Source organism: Micropterus salmoides, unplaced genomic scaffold, assembly GCF_014851395.1.
Source record: "Micropterus salmoides isolate LMB-PRFRI ecotype aquatic unplaced genomic scaffold, ASM1485139v1 Ms_hic_scaffold_23, whole genome shotgun sequence".
NCBI lineage: Eukaryota > Metazoa > Chordata > Actinopteri > Centrarchiformes > Centrarchidae > Micropterus > Micropterus salmoides.
The window spans coordinates 3,952,263-3,966,978 of record NW_024041484.1 but is presented as its reverse complement, the minus strand read 5'-3'; the positions used below and the strand labels follow the sequence as shown (position 1 = coordinate 3,966,978).

The 14,716-nt window shown below is 40.7% G+C and overlaps 1 protein-coding gene and 1 long non-coding RNA gene across 3 annotated transcripts in view; one reads left to right on the top strand and one right to left on the bottom strand.

The window, feature by feature from the left end:
• LOC119918326 overlaps positions 1-3,945 on the bottom strand; it is a 60,822-nt gene extending 56,877 nt beyond the window's left edge. Inside the window, exon 1 of the long non-coding RNA XR_005447420.1 lies at positions 3,604-3,945. This is a non-coding gene — a long non-coding RNA (uncharacterized LOC119918326). The remainder of the gene's footprint in view (positions 1-3,603) is intronic.
• A 4,972-nt stretch (positions 3,946-8,917) lies between these two features.
• Positions 8,918-14,716, top strand: part of mkln1 (muskelin 1, intracellular mediator containing kelch motifs) — a 30,979-nt gene continuing 25,180 nt past the window's right edge. For both annotated transcript variants that reach the window (XM_038738857.1, XM_038738856.1), the window contains exons 1-5: positions 8,918-9,023; positions 10,120-10,189; positions 11,336-11,478; positions 13,075-13,163; positions 13,295-13,404. In XM_038738857.1, coding sequence (XP_038594785.1) covers positions 8,944-9,023; positions 10,120-10,189; positions 11,336-11,478; positions 13,075-13,163; positions 13,295-13,404 — 492 coding nt within the window. In that variant the 5' untranslated portion in view covers positions 8,918-8,943. The remainder of the gene's footprint in view (positions 9,024-10,119; positions 10,190-11,335; positions 11,479-13,074; positions 13,164-13,294; positions 13,405-14,716) is intronic.

Below are 14,716 nucleotides of genomic sequence, written 5' to 3'. Positions count from 1 at the left end.
GGCAAAGCTCTGGACAAACAAAACCCCGTGTCACTACTTTTATAGTGAGCGGAGGGTAAACACATTTCATAATCAAATTCGCACTTGCCCAATCTACGCAGACACTGACTCATTTTTATTGCATGTTTGCATTTGCTTACAGTGAATCCGGCAGCAGAGGCAAGGTGACGATTTTGCAGTCGACAGCGGTAATGAAGAAAGTGATCGCTCATTAGTTTCTTTGTTCCTGTCCCACTCTTTTATCTCTGTGGTTTTCCTGCCCCGTCCCCTCTTCTCTCTCTCTTTCTCTGTCTCCCTCTGCAGCGGTGTAATGTCTGCAGCTCTCGCCCCTCTGCTGCCTCCTGCGTCACTTCCCTTCCTGGTCGGCTGTCATGTAAACACAAGCACACTCCTGCTCAGAGGCGTGCTCTCTCACATACAAGCTCAAAAACACTCACACAAACACACACATACACCCAGTCACATGGGAGCTGCTAATTATGACCACATAAACCCAGCGGAAATACAACTTTCACAGCTGGCTGTTTGAGCTACGCACACATTGAGGCACATAATTCATAGACAACCCCCCCCCCCTCCTCCCACACACACACACACACACCATTTACTTCAATTATTCAGCAAACGCACACCAGAGAAAAAAAGTAATGTGCTCATTTCTCAGATTAGCCTCCGATGCTGGGGCTACAAATAGCAAAGATTTCTCTGTACGGGTGCTGGTGAGGCGAAAGGACCATGAGAGCCACGGACAGCGATTAAGTGAGAAGGATGGAGGGAGGAAGGTTTAGCTGCATGAATTGAGCATAACAAGGGAAAAATTGGTTTCAGCGCCGGCCATTTTAACGAGAGAGCGGAGGAAACGATGAAAACAACACATGCTCATTTATATCCGAATGAAGCAGATCTATTTGTTGAGACAAGGCAAGCATAAACATCTGACAGACGTCATGCATAGTCTGTGACGCAGATGGGAAAGTCTGTCTTCAGTAAGCATATGCACGCACCCACAAAAACAGACACAGATAAACAGGAACACACACAAACAGGCAGGCCATGTTATTACCACTAGACTCGTCTGACACACTCCAGCCATTTCAAGCATGTCACTAGTCTGAGGTTCAGGCTCATTGGTGGAATTGCATATAGGTTTGCCAAGGAATGCTCTCAAGGGCGGAAATAACAGCTTACAGCTCTGAAAGTTCGCTTCAAAAGGCTGATGGATTTGTTCTCGGCTAATAAGACCAAACACGAGATTAATGCTGGTTAATGGTTAATGCTGCAGGATTATTGCAAATTTCATTATCATGCAAGTGCTGGAGGACAGCACAGGTCATGTTCTACCCTGCTTGTACTTGTCAGGGCAACAGCTTGATTTGTTTACCAGGGGAGGCAAGATAATTCCTCCGTCCAGAGAAAACACATTTGGTTGATAAAAACAAAAACAAGGGAGTTCGAATACACAGGTGACGCAAACATGTAAGTTTCTACTGCAGGATAAAGAACTAACATGAAACAAGTACTGAAACTGTGCTATCAGTTCCCTGAACTAATTTCTTCTTTCATTTTTGGTAAATGGTTTTGACATTTATCCAAAGCACTTCACAAGGTTTTTGCCGCTCATGGTATAATTCATACTGAGAAATACTAGTGTCAGAGGTTTTGTTATTGTGTTTGTTGTTGGCTGGCTGCCCTGGATTCTGAAGTTCATACGACACATTTCACAACACAGAAAAGCATTAAACTTAATGCATACATTTCCTTCAATCCTAAGCAAGCAACAGCAGTAAGTGGGGAAACTGCTGACATTCAGGAGGGGGCCCAAACCTTTAGAATTACTGCTTTTATCTGCTAACAGGAAATAATCAAAATCAGGATTGAATTAGGTTCTTGACAGCTGGCTTCAGTGCGAGCCTTGACAGAACAACTGTGTTCATTCAGGATCTGTTAGGGCCACACCAAATTATTATTTTCATTATTGACAATCTTTTAATTATGTAATCTATTGCGTAAATAGGAAACTGTTTTCTCACACATTAGCGAATTAGCTATAAAACAGAAAGCAACAATCCTCACATTTCAAATGCTAAAACTAGACAAAGTTTGGCATTTTTATTAAACAGTCCATTGATTGATCAGTTAATTTTCTGTCAACTGAATAATTGATTAATTGGCAAACCTAATTGTTTCCGCCCTACACCAGGGATTCAATATGAGCTGGTGAATGTTTTTGTGTGGTTGGTGGTTTGAAATACTGCTAAACTACTGCATTTGTGTCATGCTGCCTGAAGATTAGCTGAGGAAGGATGAAGAAGATCCATTTAATTCTTACATGATGGAGCATCAGGGACTGAAGAGGATTCAACAGGCCACCAAAAGTCAAACCATGACTGATTTGTATAAAGCTGAATGTTGATATAAGGGGGAATAATAGGTTGTGTAATAAACTGCATGTGTCAATGAGGGACAATGGCATGCAAAAAAAAGTTTCCCTGTATCATATTAGCCTACTTTTAACAACTTGTGCTGCAAATGTGTGTCAAAAAGAAACCATTTTCTAAACAGTTTAATGGGTTTCCTCTCCAATCCTTATGGTGATGATCAGTCACATGTCTAGATATCTACCAGCCTTTTACATCAACCGGTGCTTCCTCCAGTTGGCCCAGTCAGCATCTGCTGCTGGTAAGCATCTCCGGAAGAGCCACTTGCATTAACTCAGAGAATTATTTCCCTTTACTGCTCAATACTGAAACTGCAGCCAAAATTAGAGGCTGTTTGAACTATATGTGTCATGTACACACAGATGTGACTGCCCTGTTATGAATCAGCAAAATGTTGACTGGTGTGTGTGTGTGTGTGTCTGTGTGTGCGAAAGAGAGAAAGAAAGAGTATTTGCGCAATAGCCAAAGCAGCAGGCAGGTGGTTTTCTTGTTTTCCTCACCGGCGACTATTTAAATATTGAAGACCTGTCTGCGCCTCACAGGCACGTTTCCAGACATCCCGCAGGAAACCTGGATGATCTGTTAAACAAAAAGGACCGTTGCTTATAAGCTCGACACTCGTAATTACGTTCACAGCCAGAACAGTGTTATAGGCCTACTCACGTCGTTATAAACATTTCCAACAAGTTAGGGGACATTTAAAATGATGGGCTACTTTATTATTAAACTTGTTATAGAGACAGTGATTCTTCAACAACTTCACTTGTTCTTGGACGCAGAGCTCAAGGTTGGGCTTGTTAAAGAGGGGCGGGATGTTTCCAGTCAAGCCTACAGCGCCGTGCTGAGCCTCAAAACACTGTTTAGAAGCTCCAGACGAGGCCCTATTCCCACTTGTTTACTTCAACTTCAATTTGCATGTGCGCAACACCACCTGGAATGCGGACACTGGCGAACACAGAGTTCGAGAAAAACGCAAATGGCACACGATCAAGAATCTCCCCTGCAGGAATGTTGCGCTTGCTCCAACAAACACTTTTGTGGGTGCGGGTCCTCACACTAGAGAATGTAGGTAGCACACTAACCGGGCGTAAGAGCGCAAACGCACCTGCGGCAGCAATACAGAGCCGATCAGCCGAGCTATTACAAATAGGCCAACTTCACTCACGCTGAAAGGCGCTCCTCTTCTGCTCCGGGACCAAGGGAAATTGTCCTCCTCTTTTAAAGTGCGTGTCACAGCTGGCAGGTGCAACTGCGAAAAGAGAGGTCCCGTGTGATGAGGCGCAGTGAGTCCGGCTCGCCCCGTCCGCGATCGGCTGGGCTCGGCTCGGCCACGCTGTCCCTCTCCCGCAGGCTGCTGGCGGTCGGCTGATGACTGCGTACATTTCGGCCTCTTCTCCATCAGCCGAGAGCTCAGCGCACTCTGTCTCTCTGCTCCTGCATTTCATTATATCATGGCCATGTGACACGCTCAGGCCTCTGTCAATGGAAACTTAAAGGGACCTCCCACGTGACGGCGGATCATGCGCGCGCCGGGCATTGCGCGTCCTGGGGAAATAAGATGCTGCGGCTTTAATAAAAGTAAACCAGCAGGCCATAAACCACCATCCAGACTGGTTTTACTGTTCTTACAGGAATGATGGTGATAATGATGAGGATGAGGATAGTTGTAGTGATGACGATAACACTTAGTGTGATGATGATGATGATGATGATGATGAAGATAACTATTGAGTTTGTGATGTTCTATCTATGATGATGAAGATATGTGTTATGTTGATGATGAATATAACTGTTAATGGTTGCGATGATGATGATGATGATGATGATGATGATGATGATTTTGAAGTAACATCAAATGGGTGGTAAGGATGGTGATAGTGATGGTGATGATGATGAAGAATGTTAATAGTGATGAGGAGGATGATGATGATGATATTAGAGGTGGAACCAGTGTTCATGATAGAGATGAAGGTGGGACTGATGATGCCTCTTTGTTGGCTATTTCTTTCTTCCATCATGAGATCATACTGTATGTGACATCATCATAGGGTGACTAACATTGTGGGGAAACACAGCTGACCTCATATAAGAGACAGTCAGATAGACAGACGAGAGCCTTTCCCCCAGTCCACAGGTATAGTATGTGCTATGTGCAGCTTATGCTGCAGGCACAAGGTTATCCTGGCTTAAATTAATTTCTTTGTGCTCTGTAAGGTGCCAGTAGAGCTTTCTTTGTTGATCATTTCCTCTTGTTTACATTAATACATTCTCTCCCAGAGGATGCCCAGCATCCATCCATCGTCAACCGCTTATCAGGGTAGCTGGAGCCAATCCCAGCTGACATCGGGCGAAAGGCGGGGTACACCCTGAACAGGTCGCCAGTCCAGGGTGTCGCTAGTCCATCGCAGGGCCTCACATAGATTAACAACCACTCACACTCACATCTAAGGATAATTTTGGAGACACCAATTAACCTAGCCTGCATGTGTTTGGATGGTGGGAGGAAGCTGGAGCGCCCGGAGAGAATCCACGTGGACATGGGGAGAAAATGCAAATTCCACACAGAAAGGCCGGGGCAACCAGGGTTTGAACCCACAACCTTCTTGCTGTGAGGCAACAGTGCTAACCACTGCATCACCAGCCTGCCTGCCTGCCTGCCCGCCTGCCTGCCTGCCTGCCCACCCAGTGTCCATGAGGCTTACATTTCCTGCCTCATAAAAACATTGCTCATCGCATCAAATTATTAAATACTTTGGAAAACAGCCAGGAGTGATATCAAATAAATAAGACTAAAAGTCACGCTAGGCCGTGAGAATCTGTGTAGTTAAGTTAATACCGACCATGTTAAGAAATGCTGGATGTTAGAGACCCTATGGGTAACTGCATGGATGTTGTCTGCTGCAGTGTCCTTTTCATATCATATCATAAGGAATGACCAAAGTCAGAAATGTGTATATCTTTAACATGCTGATTTTAGCATATGACCTTTAGCATGTTAGCATGCTATATTTGCAGTAATTTCAAAATACAGCTGAATGCAGGCTGAAATTTGGTCATTAGCCTTAAAGGTATGCTGTTATGAACTTAACTGTTAAAGCTGCTCTAATTAATATTTTAATTTTAAATTTATTAATTAACAGAAAGTTAAGGACTGCCATCCTTACTGAGCTGCTACTATCATGGGATTGTGAATAGGTTCTATGAAGACTATAGTATGACATAAACCTAAACTAAAATCTAATCTACACTTAAAAATACAATAAAAACCATGGTCAGATTTACATCATAGGGTGTAGCGACATTTGCCGGTGTTCCCTAATAATAAAACCATTCTCACTTGTATTCTCAGTGTCTGGATTTACATCCCCACAAACAAAACTTGACCAGTGCCTTTCCATTTGCAGTAAGTGGAAGCAAGGCCCTGCCAGACCCTGGACGTGCACTTAGAAGAAACTCCATTATCATTCCCTTCACGTCATCAAGCCTGGAAGAGATTCACTTGCAGATGATTCATCAAAAACTAACACTTTCACCAGAATTTTACAAAAATATCAAATCCAAAGCAACAGCAACTGTTACTGTGCCTCATTCCACACCACTGGGTGCCTTCGCTACTAATCTCTATTGTAAAAGAAAAAGGCATTTGATGTATTATTGTGTCCCTAATACATAATTTCCACAATTTTCTTGAATCTTGTTGCTTCTAAATATTTTTGTGTTATTTACTTCATTCTAGTAAAGTGAATTTCCCAACCGCCTGAAATGCCTGAAACAAGAGAAACGGCAATTATCTCAGCCCAGCAGGTTTATTATCAATTTATTTTGAAAGAAAAATCGTGTTTGAAAGCTGAATGTTAGACCAAAATTAATTACTTAATAAATTACTTATGGCAAAAATATGCAAAAATAGCCCACTTAAAAACGTTGATGAAAACACATACATACAGAAAATAATGTAGTCAATGAAACTCGTAAATTCTTTCATGAATACTGTTTGACTTGATTTTCTCTTCAGTGTGATGGAGGGTCTCGTTGGCAGTCAGGGCCGTGTGAACATACCAGAGGTCCAGGAGTCTCTGAGGCTCGCAGACCCCCTGTGGTTTAATTAGAGCGGATTACAACTCTCAACAACAAAAGGCACCTCTCTGCTTCCCCCTTTTTTGCCTGCTTGTATGTGACACTGCCAACTAATAGTGGCTCCTTGTGTGCTGCCAACCCATTGAGAAGGCATAAAACAGACATCTATCACATGCATATTATCCAAACTTGATTATTATTATTGATTACATAGTTAATTTAATTTCTTAACTTGTCTAGAAAATGTCAATATGACAGATGACTAGCACATGTCATCAGGTGGTTACCAGTTAGTAATCAGAGCCCAATGTGATGTATCAAGTAGACAACCATTTAATTCATAATTGACAAAACAATCCCACCCCAAAGTCCATTTAGTAGTTGTTTTGAAGCTTTTAATCATATTACACAATCTCCATCTACCGGAGATCATGTCCATGATACAACTGAAGGCTCTAGAGCAGCTAAACTTGTGATCAGATTATTCTGTCAACTAAGGTTTCTTTCTCAACTTGATTTATGATATTAAGTAAATAAAAGTAAGCCAGCAAACATTTTCTAAGTGAGTCATTGTAATTGCTTTTTTAAGTTGACTAATCAGTTGTTGGATAGATTAGTAATTGTTGAGCACTAAATCAGGGATTGTAACAACAATTATGTTATGTTATTATGTAATAACTAATATCATTAGTAATAATAACTAATAAGTTAGCTATTAAATAAATAGTACCATAAATTAGCAAATGATAGCATTAAAAAAACTGATAGCACTCACATTGAGACAGAGTGCTTAAAGGCATAATGAGTAGCATTTGGGAACATCAAGAAAGACACCAGATTTAAAAGCTTCACTATAGTGTGAATACAGAGAGATTTATTTATGTATTTTTATACATGTATTTATACCAGTCATGCACTCTAGCTTTTAAATTATTGTTTTTGAATACATTATTTAGGCTTAAAATATTTTTGAACATTTTCCATTTTGACCTTAACAGAGTGTTCCTGAGAGTGCTCCTTTATTAGCCACGCTTCAGGTGGCTCTGTGGATGGAAATGTCTCTCTGTCAGTCTACCACTTTGGTCCAGGCTGAAATAGCTCAACAACTTTTAGATGGATTGCCATGACATTTGTAGAGACATTCATGGTCCCCAGAGGATGAATCCTAATTACTTTGTGGTGATCCCATGAGTTTTCATGAAGCACCATCATCAGGTCAAAAATTGTATTTGTCAGTAGCCTACTTTGGTTTACAACTAAATAGAACTAATGATGTTCCCATCAGCCTCAGCTGTGGTTTGTATTTGGTTCTAATTAACAAATCTTAGCATGCTTACATGGTGGTGACCACAGCAAACATGATAACTGTTTAACAAAGGATGCTAGCACTGTCATTTTGAGCATGTTAGCATGCTGATGTTAATATTTAGCTCATAACACCGCTGTGACTTTTGAGCATCCCTCCAAGCAGAGGGTGGTGTGAAAGAGGTGGGGTTTGAGGGATGGAGGAAGAGTTGTGTTAAGCATATAAGTTATCTCATTGCACATTTTAAATAAGAATACATGTTAAATATCACATTTAAAAGAGGTCCAGTGTACGGGAATAAAGCTACGTTCACATTACTCACCCGATGATTCATCCACCCTGTAAACTACCAATGACTCGACATGTAGTGAAAAACTGAGATCACCCAGAGAGGTGTGCTGTCTTTGTTTCAGAAAGGAACCAATGCAATATCAAACAGGCCAACAATCTACAGTCCAATAATGACAGGACAAAAAAAAAAAATTAACAAGGCCTTGACATGGACATAGCACATTTAATTAACCCCTGAGGTGTCACTGGGGCATAGTGCACAGGTCAAAAAAGCACAGCATACACACCGTTAATAGTAGAGTTAGTAATGACCCAACAGTAGCAAACCCTATATACCCAGATATACCCTGTGTGAAAATGTACAAATAAAAAGTATGTAGATAAACATATAGTATACGTTTATATAATATAAGATAGAGCACAGGTGTGGTATCTACAAACATTTATGTAAGTATTAGACATTGTTTCTGGAAAGGGACATTAGTTTTCAAATGCAATTTCAATGTATGGGGTAATAATGGGGTAAGTAGCAGCCTAACTAATAAGGCTTTATTGCTATTTTTGTGGGTCAACTGCCCTTTGAACTGCAGCTTTTAAGTACTAGCTGACTGGTTAAAGCTTAATGATGTGAAAAATATGATAACACCTGATGTTTTATCATGATGGGTGTGAAACATAGACTGTATATAAAAAGGTGTGGAATATCTGGCTTGGTAATGGTACTTTGCGCGTCTTTGTACAAATAAAATAAGCCAGGCTGTACTGTCTCTTTAAGGGCTGTCACTGCTCACGCCTGCTAGCCTCCCGCTGCTTGTTATTTTCTGCAACAAGATGGCTGTCGTTCCTGAGAGCAGAGTCCTCACTTTCAGCGTTTTTAAATGGAGCTCTTACTCGTCTACATATTTACCTGAGTGAGTAATGCTCACGTCGGTTTGCACGGCGTATGCATTAGGTTTTGTGGTTACAGGGGGTCTTTTTTCATCGCCTTTTTGCACAAGTGTTTCTTCCAGCCGGCCTGACTGGCCTAGCTCGTCTGCGATCCCAGCTAGCTAGCGGTAGCTTAGTCAGTGGCGATAGGGGCGTTTGATTTTGATACGTAGCCGCCCGATAGTGATGTTGCTGGTGATCCAATGAACCGTTTATGGTAAACAGTAAGCTAGTGTGTGGAACATTGTACGTTTGATAAGACAACCTTTTAGATATTTCTTTGGAACTTGAGGCAGTGACGTTTAGATAATGTAATAGATAACGTTGGGAGTTTGTCTCTTGTTCACTGCACCTTCGTTGAAGGTGCTTCATGTACGTTAAGTTAGATTTTCTTCTCTTGAGAAGAGCTTGTTTTGGATCAACAACCTTCGGTACTTTGTATTGACACTAGGTCAGGAAAACACAGACTAATGAGTTGTTTAAATATTAACGTTAGCATATTTCGGGTTGCAATGCGCTATCCGGTAAGTTACCCTCGTAACGTTACGTGGAGTAAAACGAACGTCCACATTAGCTTGCTGGACTCCAGAGCTCAAGTAGGCAACTATAGTTAGCTGCTGTTAACTAACGTTAACCAAAGAGCCCTGCCTTATAAACAATAGCTAATCACCTTTCTTCACCGGGTAACGTTACCTGAAACTGATGTTACAAAACGAACGGTCCCACTTTATGGTTGGCATACAATAACACAAATAAACCCTCCCAAATGTTCTAACGATAACTAACATTCATAACAATATGAAGTCATACATAAAACATTCGCCTGTTGCTGCTTCAACACACAGTTTAGCTGTAACTAAGCTAGCTAACAACAACAGTAGTCTGCTAGCTGATAGTAAATATACTGTAATGTTAACTAATAATCAATGGGCTCATTGCACGTGCTAATACAATTTAGCTGGACTGCCTCAGCAGTAGTATTGTTATGTTTCCGTTAAAGCTAGTGTATACACACACGAACACACACCCTTGTTTATGTCACCAGTACTCGCCTTACTTTTCTTTGTTTGTGTTCTTTAGGAATATCTTGGTAGACAAGCCTAATGATCAGTCTTCCAGGTGGTCTTCTGAGAGCAACTACCCTCCACAGGTAGGTCTACTGATGTTGACACAAATTGTGTCTTTACTTGACTTGACTTTTCCTGGGAGCTTGACATGAGAGTTGACCGTGTGCATTAAGAACAAATTGTGAAGTTAAGGGTGTCTGAGGTCTGCATCTTAATAATGCCAGTTGCCACATCTTTCTGATTTCTTTACAAACTCCTTTCGGCTAGTTTTCCATCCGAAAACAGCAGTGTTTGAGGTTAAAGATTTAAGAAACATTGTTGATATGAGAGCTGTTGGTTTGAAGACGTCACTTTGGGATTTTGAAAATTTTGATGGACGTCTTCCATAATTTTCTTAAATTTCATAGACCAAACGATAAGTTGAAAAAACACAAATTAATTCATACTTAGTTACAGCCCAAATTGATCATTATTATTGATCTAGGTATTTTGTATGTTGATAGGTGGCCTTGTCATTTCTTTCTTGGGGTGTGTCACTGAAAGACCAATAAAAACCCAACATAATTATCTGAGATACCTAAATTATGTGTTGCAGCTGATAGGACTGGGAAAGATATTGCATATTGGTTTTGGCTTCAGAATACTACATCACTTTGAACAGGGGTGAGTGCCAGGCCCAAAAATACAATAGACTATACTAGGAGAGGGGACTGGAGTTCACTTTAAATCCATGTCCAGAGTGCTGAGGTGGGGCATCTAGCAAAGAACTAGTTAAATCTGATCTTTACAAAATAAAACATGTTCACAGAAAGTAAATGCAGATCAATGCCTGAGGGCTCATAAGTCAGTAAAAGTACTTTGTTGAAAGTGTCATGTGGTAAGACTCGGGTGTAAACTTTAACGTCCTGCTTTCCACTAGCACATTTAATGAATGTTCTGGCCCGTGGTCTCTACTCGTTCTGGCCTAATGGCCACTGGTGATTTGTCATTAGATGTCCTGGCTTGTTAGACCATCAGTGGCATGTGGATGTGGCTCATAAATTGTAATGCCACTTACCTGATGCAGTAGATTGACCCTGCTGTAGTTATTTAGATAATGAGCAAATCTTTTCACAGTGGCTGGCCTGCTATAAGCACAGGCAATTTCCTGCAGTCCTTCACACGCTAATAGCATCGTAACTCTGCTCTTTGCCTTCAGTCTGTTTCATGTCTCCTCTCTCTTTCTTCAGTTTTTAATCTTGAAATTGGAAAGGCCAGCAATTGTTCAGAGCATCACCTTTGGGAAATATGAGAAGACTCACGTCTGCAACTTGAAGAAGTTTAAAGTGTTTGGTGGGATGAGTGAAGAGAACATGACAGAGCTTTTGTCCAGGTGAGATGTTACTACTAATGCCAGTCCAACTGTTTATTTTTTGTGAAAACCTAGTTTTTATGTGCTTTTTGGTAGGTGAGTGGAGTTCAGTTGTGGGACAGACCACAATGGAGAAAGCTATTACTGATTTGCTGTTTGTTTCAGATTTGCATGTAACTTTTTAAAGGTCAGAAAAAGTCAGTCAATAGAAGGGCCCTACTTGCATTAGGACACTATGGGCCAAAGTAAACTAGTGCAAAATAGACTGCAGGTAGAGCTCAATCGTCCTTCACAAGAAAATCATTTGTAGATATGCAGCTTTTGGTCATGCTGCCCCGCTACATAGTGACAAAAATAGTTTAAAAGTGGAAGCACTTGAAGGTTTTGAAAATACTTCTGAATAAATCTGAACATTACTGAACTTGGCTTTAGTACTATCCAGAAGCGTGTCCCCAAATTGGGCAGAGAACAGTGGAAACAAAGGCAGAACCTGTTAATAGAACCACACTATAAGTTACAGGTTGTTAAAGTAATAATCTCCAAGATTTTGATTTAAATAAATGTCTGTAAAGTCACTATCTATAGCCGAATTAAGTAACACAATGGTGATTGTGCGCACTGCAAGTTTGGCAATATTTACATATTTGCTGCATTACGAAATGGGTGAAAGAAAGGTTGTATAAAGGTACTGCTGCTGAAAACCGAACTTTTCCTACTGCTGCAGCTTCACTTTAGAAGCATTTAACTGGCAAAACATGAGTTGAGTTTTATTATGAAGTAGATGTAGGAAATGCAGTGTGTTTGTCAATGAGCTTATGCTGAGAGAGAGAGAGAGAGAGAGAGAGATAAAAAAATAATAAAACAGAATAATAGACCAAGGCCATTTAGTGCCTGGCTTCTTTATTAAAACGCCAATTTGTAGGAGTAGTTTGCTTGCTGTACCTCGAACTCTGGAATGTGTGGTACTAAGCTGCATTTGCTGTTACCACCAGTAACTACGGGCGTCTCCAAATAAACCAGGACTAAAATATTAAGGGTTACATAGTGGAAAAGCCCTCTATGCATTGATTATTTGATCCACATAATAGTTTCACTCAGTTTTTTTATCAATGTACTTTCTTACTTAAAATGTAATGTTTCAGCTATTAATTTCATTTGTCATGGTTGGCTGGTGGCCCTAGTTTTAGCATTCCCTAGTGCATAATATTGACTTTTATTATCACTAAATGCAACAGTGTCAGATTGCAGATCGGGATACCCTGACTTATGGTATCTGTATCATTCTTATGATTAGATGATCACAAATTCCTGGAAGAACTGTATTGTGGAAAAGCAGAAGAAACAAAATCTTAAGCTTGTGTATTAGCAAATTTTGCATTTGTCTGCCAGCTCTGGTGATACCTGATAATTGTAAAATGCTGCCATTTATAGAATATATTTTGCTCATACACATCCACATGTATACTGGGTTTATTATTTATTATTATTATTATTTTGAATGACTAACATAAATTTACCATCTAATGGAAGAAGTTGGCATCGCATCTCAATAATCATCAGTAATATCATTTATGAAACAGCTGCATCATCTCCAGTCTCTACTTCCTTCTCTTCCAGTGGCCTTAAGAATGACTACAACAAGGAAACGTTCACCTTAAAGCACAAGATTGACGAACAGATGTTTCCCTGCAGATTTGTCAAAATAGGTGAGAACTATAGGTGACAACCACTAAGAATGTGGTTTCTGAAATGGTTTCTGTTAGTCTTAGGGGAAAAAAAACCCACAGTGAACATTTCGGTCTTTTTACACTGTTTTCTCCATCTTTGTGTGTCTCAGTGCCTCTGATGTCTTGGGGTCCTAGTTTTAATTTCAGCATCTGGTACATTGAGCTGCACGGTATCGAAGATCCTGATGTGGTGCAGCCCTGCCTTAATTGGTACAGCAAGGTAAGCACCTGAGGGTAGCCTGGGGGTAACAGACATAGGCTCGGGCTTGAAGAGTGGATTATGAATTCAGCAGGTCTGAATATGGAATTGGATTGATTAACCAGTAATGAAAAAGAACCGGGCTGATAAGTGTATGGATAAGATAATGATACAGTCTGAACAATGTCCAACCCTACAACTGGCTAGTGCCTTCACACCCACTTTGGGAGGATGAGCAAATCGCAGTTCAGTTTAACGAAACATAAAAAATGGCTTCACAGTGGAGTCACATACATTGATAGCTAGATACTGTGCAGTAAGACCTCGGTTGAGTCCATACTGTGGAAATTAGCAAGCATCAAATAATCATGTTCAAAACATAAATCAAAGATATTATAAAAAGCTGGTAAATTTATCAAAACAAAAACATTGCTGCGGGTATAAAGGAGTTCTGTAAACTGTGTTGTTCCTCCTTGAGTCTCGAAGTATTGCAGTGCTTCAGTTTTACTCTTAAAAAGCTGTATAAACCCTGTATTTAGTGTCACCCAAGTTCATATGGCATTGGAGACCAGATAAAGTAAAGTAGGGCTGTGCCATATGGCAAAAAATTCATACCCCGATATAGGTAATTTCATATCCCAATAACGATATATATCCCGCTAGAGAACATATTTCTTGTAAATTCAATGAAATATATGACATTTCTGGATCTTGGAATGTTTCTCTGCATTATAAAGGTGGGGTAAGCGAGAACTTAGAAGGGAGAAATCAAACACCATGACAAATGCCACGATGACACTACTTGCTGCTGCAAAGCTAACATGAGAGGACAAGCAGCACAGCAGCTCCAGACAGCGACACAACTCTCCTGCTGCTACAGCTAAAGCCTCGTTCACGCTACACGAATTTTAGCCCGATTTGCCACTCGGCACATAACGACTGGTGGTCGCCAATCAACTGCTGATTTACTCCCAATCACAGCCTGACGGTAGCCAGCTGTTTCGAGTGTAGGTTCATGTCATTTCATGTTTCTCATTTCACATGTGTTTTCTTGACAAAACGTGGTTTGGAGTCCAGCGTCGGGTGACACAGCCGCTGTCAGCTCGTGTAGTGTGTGACCCACTGTCACCGACAGTCACGTAGTGGGAATGCCACAACACTTCAAGACTCCCGTACACAAGCCTTAAAGAGGTGGTGTTAAGCACATTTTCAGGTTCAAAATCCTATTTAGGGGTTGTACCAGAACAGCTTTACATGGTTTAATTTTCAAAAAACACCATATTTTTTGTCATACTGCACATTGCTGCAGCTCCTCTTTTCACCCTGTGTTGGA